The 14,261-nt window shown below is 51.5% G+C and overlaps 6 protein-coding genes across 6 annotated transcripts; 1 reads left to right on the forward strand and 5 right to left on the reverse strand.

The window, feature by feature from the left end:
- Positions 1–444: 444 nt before the first annotated feature.
- On the reverse strand, positions 445–1,431 carry J4E79_001210 (uncharacterized protein; the record flags this gene model as incomplete). The annotated part of the gene is made up of 1 exon (XM_049350120.1): positions 445–1,431. One exon carries the CDS (start codon positions 1,429–1,431, stop codon positions 445–447), a length of 987 nt encoding a protein of 328 aa, XP_049215279.1.
- A 510-nt stretch (positions 1,432–1,941) lies between these two features.
- On the reverse strand, positions 1,942–4,287 carry J4E79_001211 (uncharacterized protein; the record flags this gene model as incomplete). Its single annotated transcript, XM_049350121.1, has 1 exon — positions 1,942–4,287. One exon carries the CDS (start codon positions 4,285–4,287, stop codon positions 1,942–1,944), a length of 2,346 nt encoding a protein of 781 aa, XP_049215280.1.
- A 1,131-nt stretch (positions 4,288–5,418) lies between these two features.
- Positions 5,419–6,168, reverse strand: J4E79_001212 (uncharacterized protein; the record flags this gene model as incomplete). The annotated part of the gene is made up of 1 exon (XM_049350122.1): positions 5,419–6,168. One exon carries the CDS (start codon positions 6,166–6,168, stop codon positions 5,419–5,421), a length of 750 nt encoding a protein of 249 aa, XP_049215281.1.
- An 846-nt stretch (positions 6,169–7,014) lies between these two features.
- J4E79_001213 (uncharacterized protein) lies at positions 7,015–9,658 on the reverse strand (the record flags this gene model as incomplete). The annotated part of the gene is made up of 3 exons (XM_049350123.1): positions 7,015–8,433; positions 8,480–9,516; positions 9,583–9,658. The coding sequence occupies 3 exons, from the start codon at positions 9,656–9,658 to the stop codon at positions 7,015–7,017; spliced, it is 2,532 nt and encodes an 843-aa protein (XP_049215282.1).
- A 2,961-nt stretch (positions 9,659–12,619) lies between these two features.
- J4E79_001214 (uncharacterized protein) lies at positions 12,620–12,969 on the forward strand (the record flags this gene model as incomplete). Its single annotated transcript, XM_049350124.1, has 2 exons — positions 12,620–12,644; positions 12,698–12,969. 2 exons carry the CDS (start codon positions 12,620–12,622, stop codon positions 12,967–12,969), a joined length of 297 nt encoding a protein of 98 aa, XP_049215283.1.
- Positions 12,970–13,402: 433 nt separating this feature from the next.
- J4E79_001215 (uncharacterized protein) lies at positions 13,403–14,059 on the reverse strand (the record flags this gene model as incomplete). Its single annotated transcript, XM_049350125.1, has 1 exon — positions 13,403–14,059. One exon carries the CDS (start codon positions 14,057–14,059, stop codon positions 13,403–13,405), a length of 657 nt encoding a protein of 218 aa, XP_049215284.1.
- Between the last annotated feature and the right edge of the window lie 202 nt (positions 14,060–14,261).

Below are 14,261 nucleotides of genomic sequence, written 5' to 3' on the forward strand. Positions count from 1 at the left end.
GGATTGGAAGGCAGAGGTGGACATGGTAGGGGTAGGAGCTCGGAGCGTTCTAGTCCTGTAATGAATAGTCCAGGCAGTTATCAGAGCTCCGATAATGGCGGCGATGGAAGACAATACGGTAGGGGTGATAGAAGCAGGCCAAGTAGCAGTGGAGGCGATTGGAGGCCTCATCGGTTTGCACATGATGGGAATGATCGAAGTAGTGGAACTTAGTTGAACTCGTCGTTCGATGAGTTGAATGTCAATTAGGGTTGAAGTTTAATTCAATTGGCTGTTATGTTTGCAAGGCTATTGGTATCGGAATCACGAGATGTGCGATCAATATGAACTCTGCAACCAGCATGGATGCTCAATGCCAGTCGTCAGATGATACTACATGGCCGGCCGGTCTTCTCTTCCTCCCATGTTATGCGACCAGGTACATCCGTAAGCGGTTAAGATAGCTTATGCCTCCCGGATCTCTTTGCACAAGGCTTCATATTTCTCCTTCCACTCTTCCACTTCCCCTTCTCGCTCTGTGAGCTTGGCTTTAAGCTCATCTTTCCTTGCCACGTGCTTACGCAACACAAACCTTAGTTTTGCTGAGAAGTTCTTCTCACCCTCATAGGCCTTTTTCCATCCGGCTGCTTCCTTATGCGCCTTTGCGAGCTGTTCTTCAATAAGGTCGCCGGTAGCCTCCGCCTTTTCCTCCTTGGTCTCCGGCGCTGTACTGCTGTCTCGGTGTGCGCGGTCGCTAGAATCGGCTTCGCTGGTGAGGCTATCAAGCTTTGCGTCTTGTGTCTGAGTGGGTGTGGACGGTTGAGTCTTCTCAGACTCATACGCGTCGTGCTCCTTTTCTTGCGCATCGGCTGCCGAAGCTTGCTCCGCAACATGGCGACAAAGCTTCTCGAAGCAAAGCCAGAAATCGTGCTTGAACCCTTCAATGGCGTCGTCGAAGCCCTGAACCAGGAGGTTGTAGCGGAAGAATACCTCAAGCAAGACTAAATGCTCCTGGTCAATTACCGTGAGGATCGTGGAGAATGGCGGTACAAGATCGTAACCGCGCCGCAATACTGGTAGTGCTTCCTCATCGTCAATGTCAACGATCTTCCAAGTATTTCCACTAAGAGGAAACGGATCGGACAGTACTATCTTGTGGTGTTCAAGATCCCAGAGAATCTCTAAGGGTTTGATCGTCACCCGTGGGTGCTCAGACTTTTCTCCAGAATCTTTCTGCCATCCTAGGATCGCGCCAAAGTGACCGGGGACACGTTCGTCGAGCTTGAGTGAAGCGATGTTCAGCAGCGCTTGTAGCTCTTCGGGAAAGTACTTCAGTGCGTAGCGGTGTCCGTCCGCAAGACTGGATACTGTCTTCATGTGCTGAAACTTCTGGGAGTTGGGGTTCGGCGTGTCTTCGCGTTGTGTCGTTGAAAGGCTAGTCTGGTCTGCCATTTCGTTCGTTCGGGAGAGGTCTGTTCGATCGTTTAGCAGACGTAGCGGCGGTGATAGATCGTTCTTAGTTGTGTTATATCGCTGGTTTGTTTGTTAGTGATTGGAGTCTCAGACGCGCGCAATACGACTAGCGAGTGCTAGATTCTTCACTATACGCCCAGGGATTGCGTTTGTCTCATGTATCAGCGTTAATTGTCACCCTTGCTGATTCGGTCATTTACCTAGACACACACGTCAGCTGTAGAAGCGGCAATTCACCTTGCAGACATTGACGCCCCAACACATGACGCTCTCGATGCGGCACTGTCGATCTGGACGAGTCAATCCTTCCGAAACGACATGACAACGACTACGTGGAAGGCATAATCGTTCGAGACGAGGTAAACAGTGAAGAGGGTGCTTGACAGGATGAGATGTGAAGTGAGAGTAGGTAGACCTCTGAATAGTCATTACATTATGGCATTGTTGGAACTAAAGATTACATGGCTTTTGACTGAACTTGAAGCGCTTTCAAGCCCTCCACTTCCGTCCCAAAGCCCTCTTGCTCCACTGATGTCCGCCAAAGCTGTCACCCTTACGAGCTTTCTCCTCGTATAGCTTCTTGCTCAGCTGCTTGTACAGGAACTTGCCGTTGTTGTGGAAGTTAATGCTGTGGTCGCTGTCGGTGAAGAAGGTGTTCTGCATCTTCTCAGGAGTGACCTGGTTGACCATCAGAAGGTCGACTAGCGCAGCCGAGTTCTGGAAGTGCACGTTATCATCACCGGTACCGTGCTGGATGACAACACCACCAGCGATGTTCTTGAAGCCAGTAGCGTCGTGGACACGACTACGGTTGTAGCCTTCGGGGTTAATATCGGGTGTCTTCATGTAACGCTCGGTGTAGAGAGAGTCGTAGAAACGCCAGTCACTGACAGGGGCGGTGATCATGGCGTAGCTGATGATTGGGTCACCGACCTCAACGACCTTGGAGGAGAGGTAGCCGCCGTACGACCAACCCCAGATACCAATGTGCTCGCTGTCGATCCACTCGTTCTTTGCCATCTCCTTGGCAGCCCAGATCTGGTCTTCAGCCTCAAGTTCACCGAGGTTAGAGGTGACGAGAGATCGGAAAGCACGACCCTTACGACCGGTACCACGGTTGTCGACGGTGAGAGTTACGTACTCCAGCTCGGGATCAGATGCAATGTAAGCCTTCCAGTTGAGCGCGTTGAAGGACTTTTGTACCTCCTTGGCGTTGGGACCACCGTACGGAAGGAGGATGAGTGGGTACTTCTTGCTGGGGTCAAAGTTGGGAGGAAGACGGAGCATGGCATCAAGGGTGTATCCGGAAGGATGCTCCATATCAAGGTACGTGATGTTGGGAAGAGCGTAGCCCTGAAGCTTCTCGTAAAGCGCAGTGTTGTTGACGATCGTGCGAATTGGCTCGGTGGAGTTGATGGAGTAGAGCTCCTGGTATGGCACGTCGGGACCGGCATAACGAGAGACATAGTATGAGCCACCGGAAGAGAAAGATGCGGTCCAGAAAGCGGTCACGGTATCGTCGACCAGGGCAGTCTTCTCGCCGGAAAAGCTGACAGAGTACATGTGAGACTCAGCACTGTGGTGCTCGGTGGAGGTATAGTAGATGAGTCCGCGAGAGTAGTCAACCTTGAGAACGCTGAGAACCTCCCATTCGCCAGATGTCAGCGCAATAGGCTCTCCGCCGCTGACGGGGAAGAGGTAGATGTGCGCCCAGCCGCTCATATCAGAAAGGTCCATGTAGTACTCGGTAGCGTTTCCGTAAGACGCGTTTGCAGTCTCAACAGCTCCGATGTAGCGAACCTGCATCAGGTTCTCTAGCCATCCATCGGTACCGTCGCGCTCGCGAGTGACCTTGGATGACCCAGCTCCAACATCAACAAGTACCAGCTTCTCCATGTCTTGGACACGGTTGTAAGCGCGGTACATGACCTTGCTGTGCTCCTCAGTAAGCCAGACGACTTCGCCAATGACGAGATCGTCCTCTGGGAAAGCATCAATGGGAACGTTGGTGTATTCACCAGACTCAACATCGAGCAAGTTCATGACCACCGTGGGGTTCTTGGTGCCAACCTTGGGGTAGCGGAGCTCCAATTCGTTGGGGTAAACGGGGACGTATTCCGCATCGTCTTCAATGTAGTATGGGATTCTGAATGTGCCAACGCCAGTCTCGTTGAAGCTGAGGAAAGCAATCCTAGTGCCATCGGGAGAGAACCATAGAGTGTAGCGGTCGCCAAAGATCTCCTCTTCGTAGACCCAATCAGGAATAGCATTGAAGTAGTCGGGGCCTCCATCCTCAGTGATCTGGGAGATGGTACCGTTGGTGGACATGTACAGGTTGTTGCCCTTGACGAATGCAACCTGAGATGACGAAACGGGGCTCCATTCAGCGTACTGAATATCGCCGACGGACTCGGGATCAAGAGATACGGACTCTCCAGTCGCAACATCCATGATCAGGTAGTCGGCGAAGTAAGAGTGGCGGTACTGCTTGGTGTAGTTGACGGCCCACATGACTTTGGTCGCATCGGGGGAGATGAAGTAGTCCCAGTAATCAGCCGGGACCTGATCAGCCGAGATGAAAGTTGAGGATTCGCCAGTGGCGACGTTCTCGAAGACAAAGTCTCCAGACGCGGCTGTGTAGATGTAATCGCCATCCTCTCCGGTGCCAACCCAGGTGAAAGATCGGGTTGAGGGCGTCAAAGAACCAGGAGCGTTGGTGGTCTCATTGTAACTCAGACGCTTTGTGCCATTGCCGAGAGGTTGGTGTGGCATGCGCGGAGGGTCGATGGCGTGAATCAACGGCAGCGCCGCAGCGAGGATCGCGAAAGAGCGCATGGCGACGTACTTGCAAGAAGCAAGAACGATACGTCGGGTAGAAACTCAAGACGAATGCAACAAAGCACCTGTCGTGCTCAGGCCAGGCAACGAACCTATTTATCTACCTTCCACTGCATCTATCAGTCTAATTGATATGCGCATCGTAGTTGCCGCATTGAGCAGGTGTTAAGCCTCCCAAGGCGCGCTGCGTCCCCGCCAAGAGGCACCAGCAACCGGCATCTCGGATAAACAAGGTCTGCAGTGGGCGCCTCGTGTTGCCCGCATCCTTTGCAAGCGGCGCAGTAATGTTGAATAGGAAGGTCAGTGAAGAGCGCAAAGCCTGGCATTCCGTCAAAGAGATTGGGATTGCTTCATACCTGGGCATGTTGGTGGATGATGATGGCATTGGGGTTTACCAGGCTTCGGGCACGCTACAGTACCAACGGGTCCGAATGGCCCGTGCATCAAGCAGGTCCGACCTTATCACGTCCGCATTGTTTCTTTCTTGGAGTTAGGACCGGACTGACAACTAAAGCTACCGTTCTATTGCAAATGAACCTGATCACTACGGCCGTATTAATATCGCAATGCTTTCTTGAGATTTGTAGACGCTTTCAATATAGCTACATCGTTGCACAAATGAGTTATGCGTATTTGTATAGAAGCACCGGATGGCCTGTATGTACTCTATGCAAAGACCAGAAGAGACACAAATCAACTAGGTCTGCTTTGTGTGTTGAACAGATTAGATTTCAGTAGATCTGTTAAACAATCACAGTCTATCTAGCATTCTCGTTGGATCGTTTAACCTCGTGCCTAGAACATTTGATATGTCTGCTACTCTGCTCGCGACGTCTCGAATAGTCTCGCCGACCTTTGTCTCGTAGTTGTCGACGTTGGGGTTTACCGTCCAGTACTCTAGCTTGCGTATCAACTAGTAGAAAGCAGTCGCTAACAACGCACCCAGCCCCAGACCAACCTAATAGATCCAATGGTAGTGAGGAAAGCTTCCCTGTACCACACAGACCGCGAAAGAGCGAGCTGGATTGATTGCTGCGCCAGTGTAGGTTGAAGCCCTATAGTTCATGAGTAACTTGCCCTAGTAGTGCAGTGCTGACTACAGATAGCTGCGGAGCAAACAGGGAAGACTTACATGAGAACGCACGCAAACACTGCCAAACCGATACCGACGGGCGCGATGAATGTAGCCTTGTGCTTTTCCGTCGCCAACATGAATATGGACACGACTACCTGGGCGGTAATGAACATTTCGATAAACAGTCCCTGTGTGACTGTGGTGTTCTCTCCCAGCTCAGTGGCTGCCAGAGCACCTTCAGGTAGGAGTCCATAAGCGATGGCGCTTGCTAGGATAGATGCTGCGAGCTGGCTAAAGACGTCGAGGAGACCATCAAGTGGTGGTACGGCGCGGATGAGCACCAAAGCCATAGTCACAGCAGGGTTAAAAAGCCCACCGCTGATCCTGAAAAAGGTCCAGGCATTGACCGTGACAGCCACGCCCCAGACCGTAGCAATGAGCAGAATCTTAGCAGGATCTGCTGAAGCATCGCCTCCATTGAATTGTGCAGCAGCCGCTATGTTGTTGATGACGGCCGAGTTGCCGCCTAGTCCGATGAGCATGAAGAAAAATGTTCCCACGAACTCAGAGATCATTGCAATAAATCGGTTGCGAATGCGTAGAGGTACCTTGTCGTGAAACTGGTCGAGAAAATAGAGGTGGCCTTTGCTTGTGGTGACTTCGAGATCTCTATTGCCCTCCTGATTGTGAACTGGGAGTATCGGTAACTTTATGCGACGTAGTCTTCGGCGCCATACTGGCAGCTGTGATGCGTTACTGTTTCGTTTCCCGCTGTTGTGCTCATTGGCGCGTGTCGACGACATGACGAGTGCTGGTATCCAACGTAGAGAAAGAATACCTGACTCGATAGGTGATGCGACAGTACTAAAATTTTCGGTGTTCAGAACATGTAATAGAAACCTAAATGCTGGTCGTTGTCGATATTCCAGTGGACCGCGAGCTCAAGGTCGTGCGAGTTGTTTTGGGTGTGCAGTGCTTAGTCCCCGGCTGCAACGATAATAGCAGCAAATGCACAATCCCACATCCTTCAGCCAGCACAGGGCGAATGGCATGATGATGTGCTGATGCGCTATCCTCCGCGTCGGTTAATGCGTCCGATGTGACATCATTCGGACGTATGCTGATTCCGCGGGCATTGAAAGACGTTTACACATTCTCGTCCAGATTGATAGAGAAGTGACAGTGCATAGTTAGAAGGAAACCGAACTTCTTGTTTTCAAGCCTGAGCGCCATCGAAGTTGTGGAGAAGAAAGATTGAGGACGCTGCGACGCGCTCAAGGAGTGTGCGGACCCCCGAGTGACTTTACCGCATTGGGTATAGCTCACTCTCTAGCTCGGACTGAGCCCTGGAGGATAGATCGAGCTGGCGAAGTGGTAACCTTTTAATGTAGCATGCCTAAGGGAAATCTACAACTGGTTACTGAGATGAAATAAGGCTTCATTGGGAAATACTGTATATGTATGGTGACAGGCGTGCTTCGTGCGCGTGAGGTAATCTATGACAAGCTTGACGAAAACTGCTAGAGGATCATGAGCTGTGGAAAGAGAGAAGGCCAATGATTTGGTTCTGGAACTGGGTACTAGGCGGGTATGTCTCTGAGATTACGCGTACACATTTACGGTATGAGAGTCATCGTCGCGGAGCAGAACTACCTGCGCTGCACGTAGTCTTTGACCGCTGCTCGAACATCCTCGCCACCTTCAATGTACTCCTTCAGTATAGCCGCGGCTTCTATCGCGTGCGCGACTTTCCGTACAGGCATACCTGGTCGTGTCATATACTCTTCCATGTCGAGCTCTTGAATGATTAGCAACGCGACATATTGCTGGTGTGCTGCGTCCAATTCTGCGTGCTTCATGAGTACCTTCATCTCATCTGACCTAAATCTCCTAAGAAGACCGCCACAAATGCGTGTCAGCTCAACACAGTCGAGCGCAAGGTACCGTGGGAAGTCTGAGACATGGTTGCGAAGACGCTCGAGAAAGGTGGTAGGGTTCTCTTCGTCGAGGAATGATTTGATGCGAGAGTTTTTACTCTCTCTAGAGTGTTTCGCGATCATCTCAGCATCGAGACGCGTCAATGTGCGGCGTAGAGGCTCACGATCATGCAAATGATCTGCAACGATAGCCATGCTGGGTGGGAAGCACAGGGCGCCAGACCTCTTCTCTCGCAATACCGCCAGGTTCTTGAAAGTTGCCTCCCGACCTTTCCCAGTGTTGCGAGCTCGAACAAGTTCTGGCGCGCATCCGAGCGCGATGAGAACGCGGTTGCTCATTTGCTTTGCGCTTTCTGTAGGAAGTGCACCAAGGAATATGGTCTTGATGTGCATGTCGATAAGTGAGTCGAGCGTTTTCCACGGAACTTCAAGATAGCCTAGTTGCCGAAGTGCGTTATACAAATGGCACATGAGGAACAAGCTGCGATCATCGTTCGCGAAATCGAAACCAATCTCAGCCCGTAGGAACTGCAAGTTGAGAGCTAGCTTTGCCGGTGTAAGGGGATTGTTTTTGCGCAGGAAGTCTTGGTCTTCCGATGGTATAATATGTTCCTCGCCAAATTGTAGACGCGCCTCGGCCGTCCCAGCGAGGTCGGGAATTGATACGCATGACCTGATAAGTTGTTCTTTCCTGGCAACACTGAGATCGAGATACTTCCAGATGTTGCGATGGAATCCAGAGAGGGCTGCGGCAGGGTGATTGGAGTCGATCGCTCGAAAAATCATATATCGCTGGATATGGCCAGGCCACTCAATGGTCCACGAGAGCAAGGTGTTAAACTCATGTATCTTGTCTTGGGAACGTTCCGGAAACGATATACCATCGGAACGACAGTGGTCGGACTGATCCGATATGACGTTCGCAAGCCGGGCGACGCGGTGAAAAGGCTCATGCACGTTCGGACTGTGTAGACCCCATATCCCTTCTAGAAGGCTTGCGGCAATGGCTTCCTGGTTTTTGCGACTTGGAAGAGCGAGTGTGCGGGATACGAGGTCGAGACTTGCATTACTGAGGCAACGTTTGGCGTTGGGCGGTGGTCCATTTTGCTCCCAACTATCAAAACGTAGTGTCTGAGAACAGTCAGTTTGGGCCCTCAATTAGTCTGTCATGACTAACCATCTCCAGCTGTAGCTCTGTAAGATAGCGTACAAATTTAGCGTCAAATAGGATAAAATCCTTGTACGGATCGAGATTCAGTTGGGGTTGTCTCTTGTGTACCAGCTTTACTACAGCCGGGTATCCTCTACCTTCATATGCAGCGACGCGGAAATCGAAGAGGGCAAGGGCGGTCGAACTCCAATTGTAGAGTGAGGCTAGCTCCTTGAACATGGCTTCGTTTACTTTGTCGGTGTTATGCTCCATGTCGTCTTCGATCTTATACAACAGATCGAGCGCTAGATCTGATAGGAGAGATGTAGTCTCTAAGCTTACATCTTCCTCAGACTGGTCAAAGTACTGCTTCCATAGCTTGATTACCCATGATGTAATTGAATCAGCGTCGTCCTTGAAACAGAGCCAACGCAACCGTGATTCCTCGTCGGAGTCGATGGCCGGCTCATAACGAGCTGATGGTACAGCTGCAGCCGCTCCGTAAGCTAAACCTTTGTCGGGAGATGTAGCCAGGTTGGCTGTTCCTTGTACATCATCGGTCAGCTCAACGTCCCGGAGGACGTCAAACAAATTATGCAAGGTCAGACCCGTGTCTTGTCGTCTTTCCGAATTATCCAGCGAGGTTTCCTGGACTCGAACAACCTTTCCAATCATGTCGACTACCTGTCGAAGTGTGTCGAGAAAGTATACGTGACCGGCGTTACCTTCATGGTCCGGTTGTTTGTTAGCGAATTTGGTGGCGTACTCTGTACGGCCTCGCACAGCTTCTTTGAAGGCGTCCCATGCAGGCTTAGACATGACGAGTTCCTGGTCAAGGTTCTCCAGATAGCGGGCTTGGCGAAGAATCTCCTCAGTTGACACTTTGTAGATTGTTTTCGAGGCCTTGATCTTAGGCGCGGGTGATTGACTTTGCAGTTGCTCCTTCTTCTTTGCTTCTTTGCGCGCTTTTCCCTTCAACCGGCCTGTCTTGATCGAAGTGCTCGTGGGCGTCGCCGCGGCTGAAGCTCTGGAGTTGGTATCGCCACCGACTTGCACATTGCTGCCTACAATAAAGTCGTGTTAGAGAGTACGTTACGTAGGTAGTGGCGGAAGGGGAAATCAATACTCACCGTGCTCGAAAGCAGTTTCGATGAGCCAAGTGACGGCGACATTGGTCTGCAACTTGATTCTGGCGTATCTACCCATTGTATCAAGACTTGACGTCTTATGCAGAATCGTTTTAGAGATCAACTGCTGGCCGTGATATCGATGCGGGGTTGATTATGTCCTAAACGCTTCGGGTTCAAAACTAGAAAGGTGAGATATACACGTACACCCCTTGGCTGATTGGTCGCCCAGTTCTTTCGGAAACGGCGCACTGACTGTGCAGGCGTAAACGTCTCGTGACAACGGCCTCTAACGGAATTGCCTTCTGCCCCGCTCTCTTTCTCTCCACATTAACGCTAGATTGTACGCACTCGCCACCCACTTTGGTCGTAGTGACAAAGGCCAGAGACAGTAGCGAATTATGGATGATAACCAGGGAAGGGAGCCGTCGCTTTCTCTATACATATGTCTCTGCCCTTCCTTATAACCCCTGTGATAGCAAGCAAGCGTGACAATTGCCAGTGATGGACCAGAAATAGCGTCAATGTCGATTACCTTTAGGATCATGTAGCTTGATGACAATCATACCACATATCATAGCCTCCTAGTGTTTGTCGTTCCACCCAGGAAGCAAAACAACAACCACAGAACTTACTGATAGGACCGTCACCAGAGCAATATGGACAATGTGGCGTATTGAGTAAATGTTACTGACAGGCGCGGGCCGCCATCGCAACGATGTTTCCAGACCAGGACGAGGATAGTTGCTGGCATATGTGCACAGCTCAAGTAAGATGCAAATCGACTAAATTGAGCGAAATAATAGCGATGGCGGTTCAAGAAGCAACTGTTCCGAGGTCCACGAAGACAATTGTTCAGAAGCGAGCAAGCGATAAGATGCACTCAGGTGAAGCGCGACGGCAAGGCTTCGGGACAGCTTTCATCATGACGGCATTCGTAGTGTATGGATGCGCAAAGACGCGACAAAGACGTGCTGCAGATGTGAATCGGGTGATGATGTCACGGATGGAGGATGATGAGGAGATGGAACGAGGAGTGCCGAAGGGAGACGCGAAGACTATTGATGATTACTAAGCCGAACTTGAGTTGGCTAGCCTCGGGCTTCGGAACCCATGCCCAGCACCTGCCATGGGAAGAACACCAACACGTAGCCGCGAGAGCGAAGTCGACACCATACCGCGTCCCTGTATTATGGTACTAGCAATATACATGCATTCAGGTCTACCCATCTCACAATGAATCAAACTTCTTACACAAAACGATCGCCGCATCGAGCGTGAAATTCAGGTCCTTTCACCACCACCCAACAACGCGTCCAACCAACGTGAGCGCAGTGACTTCGTCTCCTTCGTCTCCTTCGTGTAACCCAGCCGAGTCCCCACAAGCTTGCGATCTGGGTTAATCTTTCCCTGCAACCCGGTATCCGACGCGCGACGTGCAGCTATGTGCATCTCGCGGTCTTCCCGGAAAGTCATTGCGGGCGTTGGCTCGGGGTGATCTGGATGCTTTGTTGAAAATTTCGTCTGGAAAGACTCTTTGCGAGGGGAAGAGAGCCATATCTGGTGGGCCTCGACGTCGCGGTAGCGTTGCCATGCTGCTCGGGCGCTGGTGTCGGATGGCGTGGTGGGAGACTGTTTACATTCGATTAGATCGTGCGTGTCGTGATAACGGGTACGACCTTCCTTCATCTCAGAAGCTGTAGCATTAGTGAATGTAGGCTTCAAGGCGGTTTTGTGAAAGCTTCGGGCTTGAAGCATCGCGATGCGGGCGGTAGAGGAAAACATGTTTGTAGGGTCTCTTCAGGTGACTTGTCAGAGCTTTCGCAATGTCGGAGTGTGAAAGGGTACTATATGGTCAAATATGTATTGTTGTATTTACGTGCAAAAGCCGAAATATGTCTGTGAATACACAATCGAGGGTGTTTCTTATCAACGTAACCATGGGTCGGCTGTGTGAGTCGACCGATCCAACCCAATGATACGACGCTGCATATGGCCTGAAGTTGTAGGCAGAGGCTGCATAAACAGAACCCTTTCCTAATGCTAGACTGAGAAATGTATGGGGCTGAAGTAAGAGTGTCGGAAGTGAGGTAGTGCGTCTGGGAGTCCGGGAATGCAAGACATACATATAATTGGACGTCGACATTTGCAGTAGTCACCTCGTAGTTCAGCCTGACGCCATGTCTGGTGGACAGTAGAGAATGGAGGAAACCTTCCAAATGCCGTTTTCCAGCACATCTCGCATGCATATTGTGCTCGATCGATGGTGAGTTCTACAATTATGTGTGACCACCAGCACTGGAAACATACGGTGCGCATGCATTTCATGCAGGAGTTGACGTCGCTCAGACCACCGAGAGCATCGTAAATGGCCGACTTCCAATTATTGAACATCCTGGGAGTAGTATCTATGGTCTTCTTGTGAAGTGGTTCTTCGCAAGTCCAAGGTTGCGAAATGGTTAGAGTGGCGCTGTGTGAACAGATACTGAGGTCAAATCGGGCTGAGTTGCGGGTAGCAGCAGTAGAAGCAGGGTAAACCGAAGGATGAGGTATTCAGCGCTCACATGGAGAGCAACAAGGGACTGCGGCATCTGCTAGTGTGATGGGGAAGGGAAGGGAAGAGAGAAGAGCAGCGATGCGGAGGGTAGACCGCTCTGATTGGCTCGGCGCACGTGCCATCTGAAGCTCCACCGGAAAGCATCGCGAGCTTCATGGGCATTTCCAACCACATAACGACACGCGCAAGCCACACGTTGCTCTTTCCCGGTCGCTCGCACGGTACGCATCGAACTCAAGTGTTGTGGATCGAACATATCTATCCAGACCGCCTAATCCTTGCAACCCAAGCCCGAAGCAAGTCGCAACCTTTTCCACAACTGCATACGATATCGCCAAACGTCGCGCAGGCACCCTTCGATCGCGCACAGAGAGAACTCGAAGAAAAATAGCCTAGGCTTCTCTCACGCAACGGCTTCATAGACCAACTTGCGACGTCCCATCCCAACCCCAACCCAGCAATTTCCTACACTGCACCCTCACAATGGCGCTAAACGCCTACCTAAACAGTAAGTCTCTCCTTCATAGCTCCCTATCAATATGTCCTCCTAACAATTTTCAGAGCGTGTATCAGTCCTCACCCTCGATGGCCGCACCATGGTCGGGCTCCTCCACTCGTGCGACGGCAGCATGAACCTCGTCCTCCAAGAAGCCGTCGAGCGCATCATCCGACCGATAGAAGACGAAGAACCCAGTGAAGAAGTACCTCTTGGGCTGTACATCATACGGGGTGATAGTGTGGCGGTGGTGGGTAGAGTGGATGAGGAGATAGACACGAAGATTGATTGGGGCAAGGTGCATGGTGAGGTGCTGGGCGGAACGAGACATACTTGAGCGGAATGAAGCAGAGGACCGGATACGGAAGATGTCATACGAGAAAGACATGCGCAAATGGCGAAGGGGATTAAGGGCACGCCCAGAGCGAACGATCTCCGCGGTTTGGGAGGACATCAAGCGCCTGAGAAGAGGCTGAGCGCACACCCCATGACGGGTATTTGGATCGGATAGAGACGTACATGCATACAAGGAGGAAACGATACCCACGAAAGCGCAATATAACGCTGAGTATGTCATCTCACACAAACATTCCATGCGCCTTTGCTGACCTCTCAGAATATGAAATGCATTTGTTTGTATACACGTCAAGGTCGTAGAATCGACACTCCGTAGCATACCCATGCTACTTGATAATGCCGCCTTGCCATACGCCATGCTTATGTGAACTTCCTCCAATGCGACTACTCGTAGCCCAATACAACCACCCTTCTCACTGTATACTCCTTCCCACGCCCTGTCCAATACCCACAATATTCTTATGATCGTTAGGGTTCGCAGCGGCTTCGTACAGCACAGAAACAGCCTCCTTGTTCAGCTTCATAAAGTCGCCCTTGAACGCCAGATAGCTTATTCGCGTCTCGTCCTCCTCGCCATTGCTCCAGTTATCTTCGAAGAACAAGCTCAGACTACGGGTAGTGCCGAACTTTGCCCTCTTGACGGGTATCTCCTGCACCTCACTCGTCTGACTGATCTCGAGTATCTGTGTAGGTTCCTTCTCGGCGGCCGTCTCGAAATCGAGCGAGTCTTCGTTGACGAAGACTTTGAGGGTCTTGGGACAGTCGGGGCCGGGGCTTGTACGCAAGATGATGGAGTGTAGGCGGACTTGACCGGTGAAGGGGACCGTCATGAGGATTTGCTCGTCGGCGCTGCTCTTCAGTTCGGGTTCCGGGTCGAGGCGCTGCGCCCAAGTCTTCTGGCAGATAGCGCGGCCGCTGTTGGATTCATCTTCGTTGAGGGTGACAAGCTTGGGGAAGTCGAGTTGTTCGTAGAGTATGTTCTGTAGCGCGGGCGTGATGTCATCGCTGTGGTCGTGGCCGTCGCCATGCGAGTGGTCGTGATGCTCGTCGTGACAGTGTGAGTGTGACATGTTTGCTGGGGTTGTCGGGTGTGTTTGCTCGGTAAGGCTGATGGTAGTGGGGGGATGGCGGGGTAGCTTTGAGCTTCGTGCAGGGAGCTGGGGTAAGGCTTGTTGATGCAGCGTCGGAAGGTTCTGGTGGTTTGGAGAGGGATGGCAGGAGGGACGGCGTTGTTGTAGGGCAGGGGCTATGACGCAGCGCGCTCGGCGTGTG

The sequence above is a fragment of the Alternaria viburni genome (genome assembly GCF_023758015.1).
Source record: "Alternaria viburni strain BMP 2772 chromosome Unknown scaffold_2, whole genome shotgun sequence".
Classification (NCBI taxonomy): Eukaryota; Fungi; Ascomycota; class Dothideomycetes; order Pleosporales; family Pleosporaceae; genus Alternaria; species Alternaria viburni.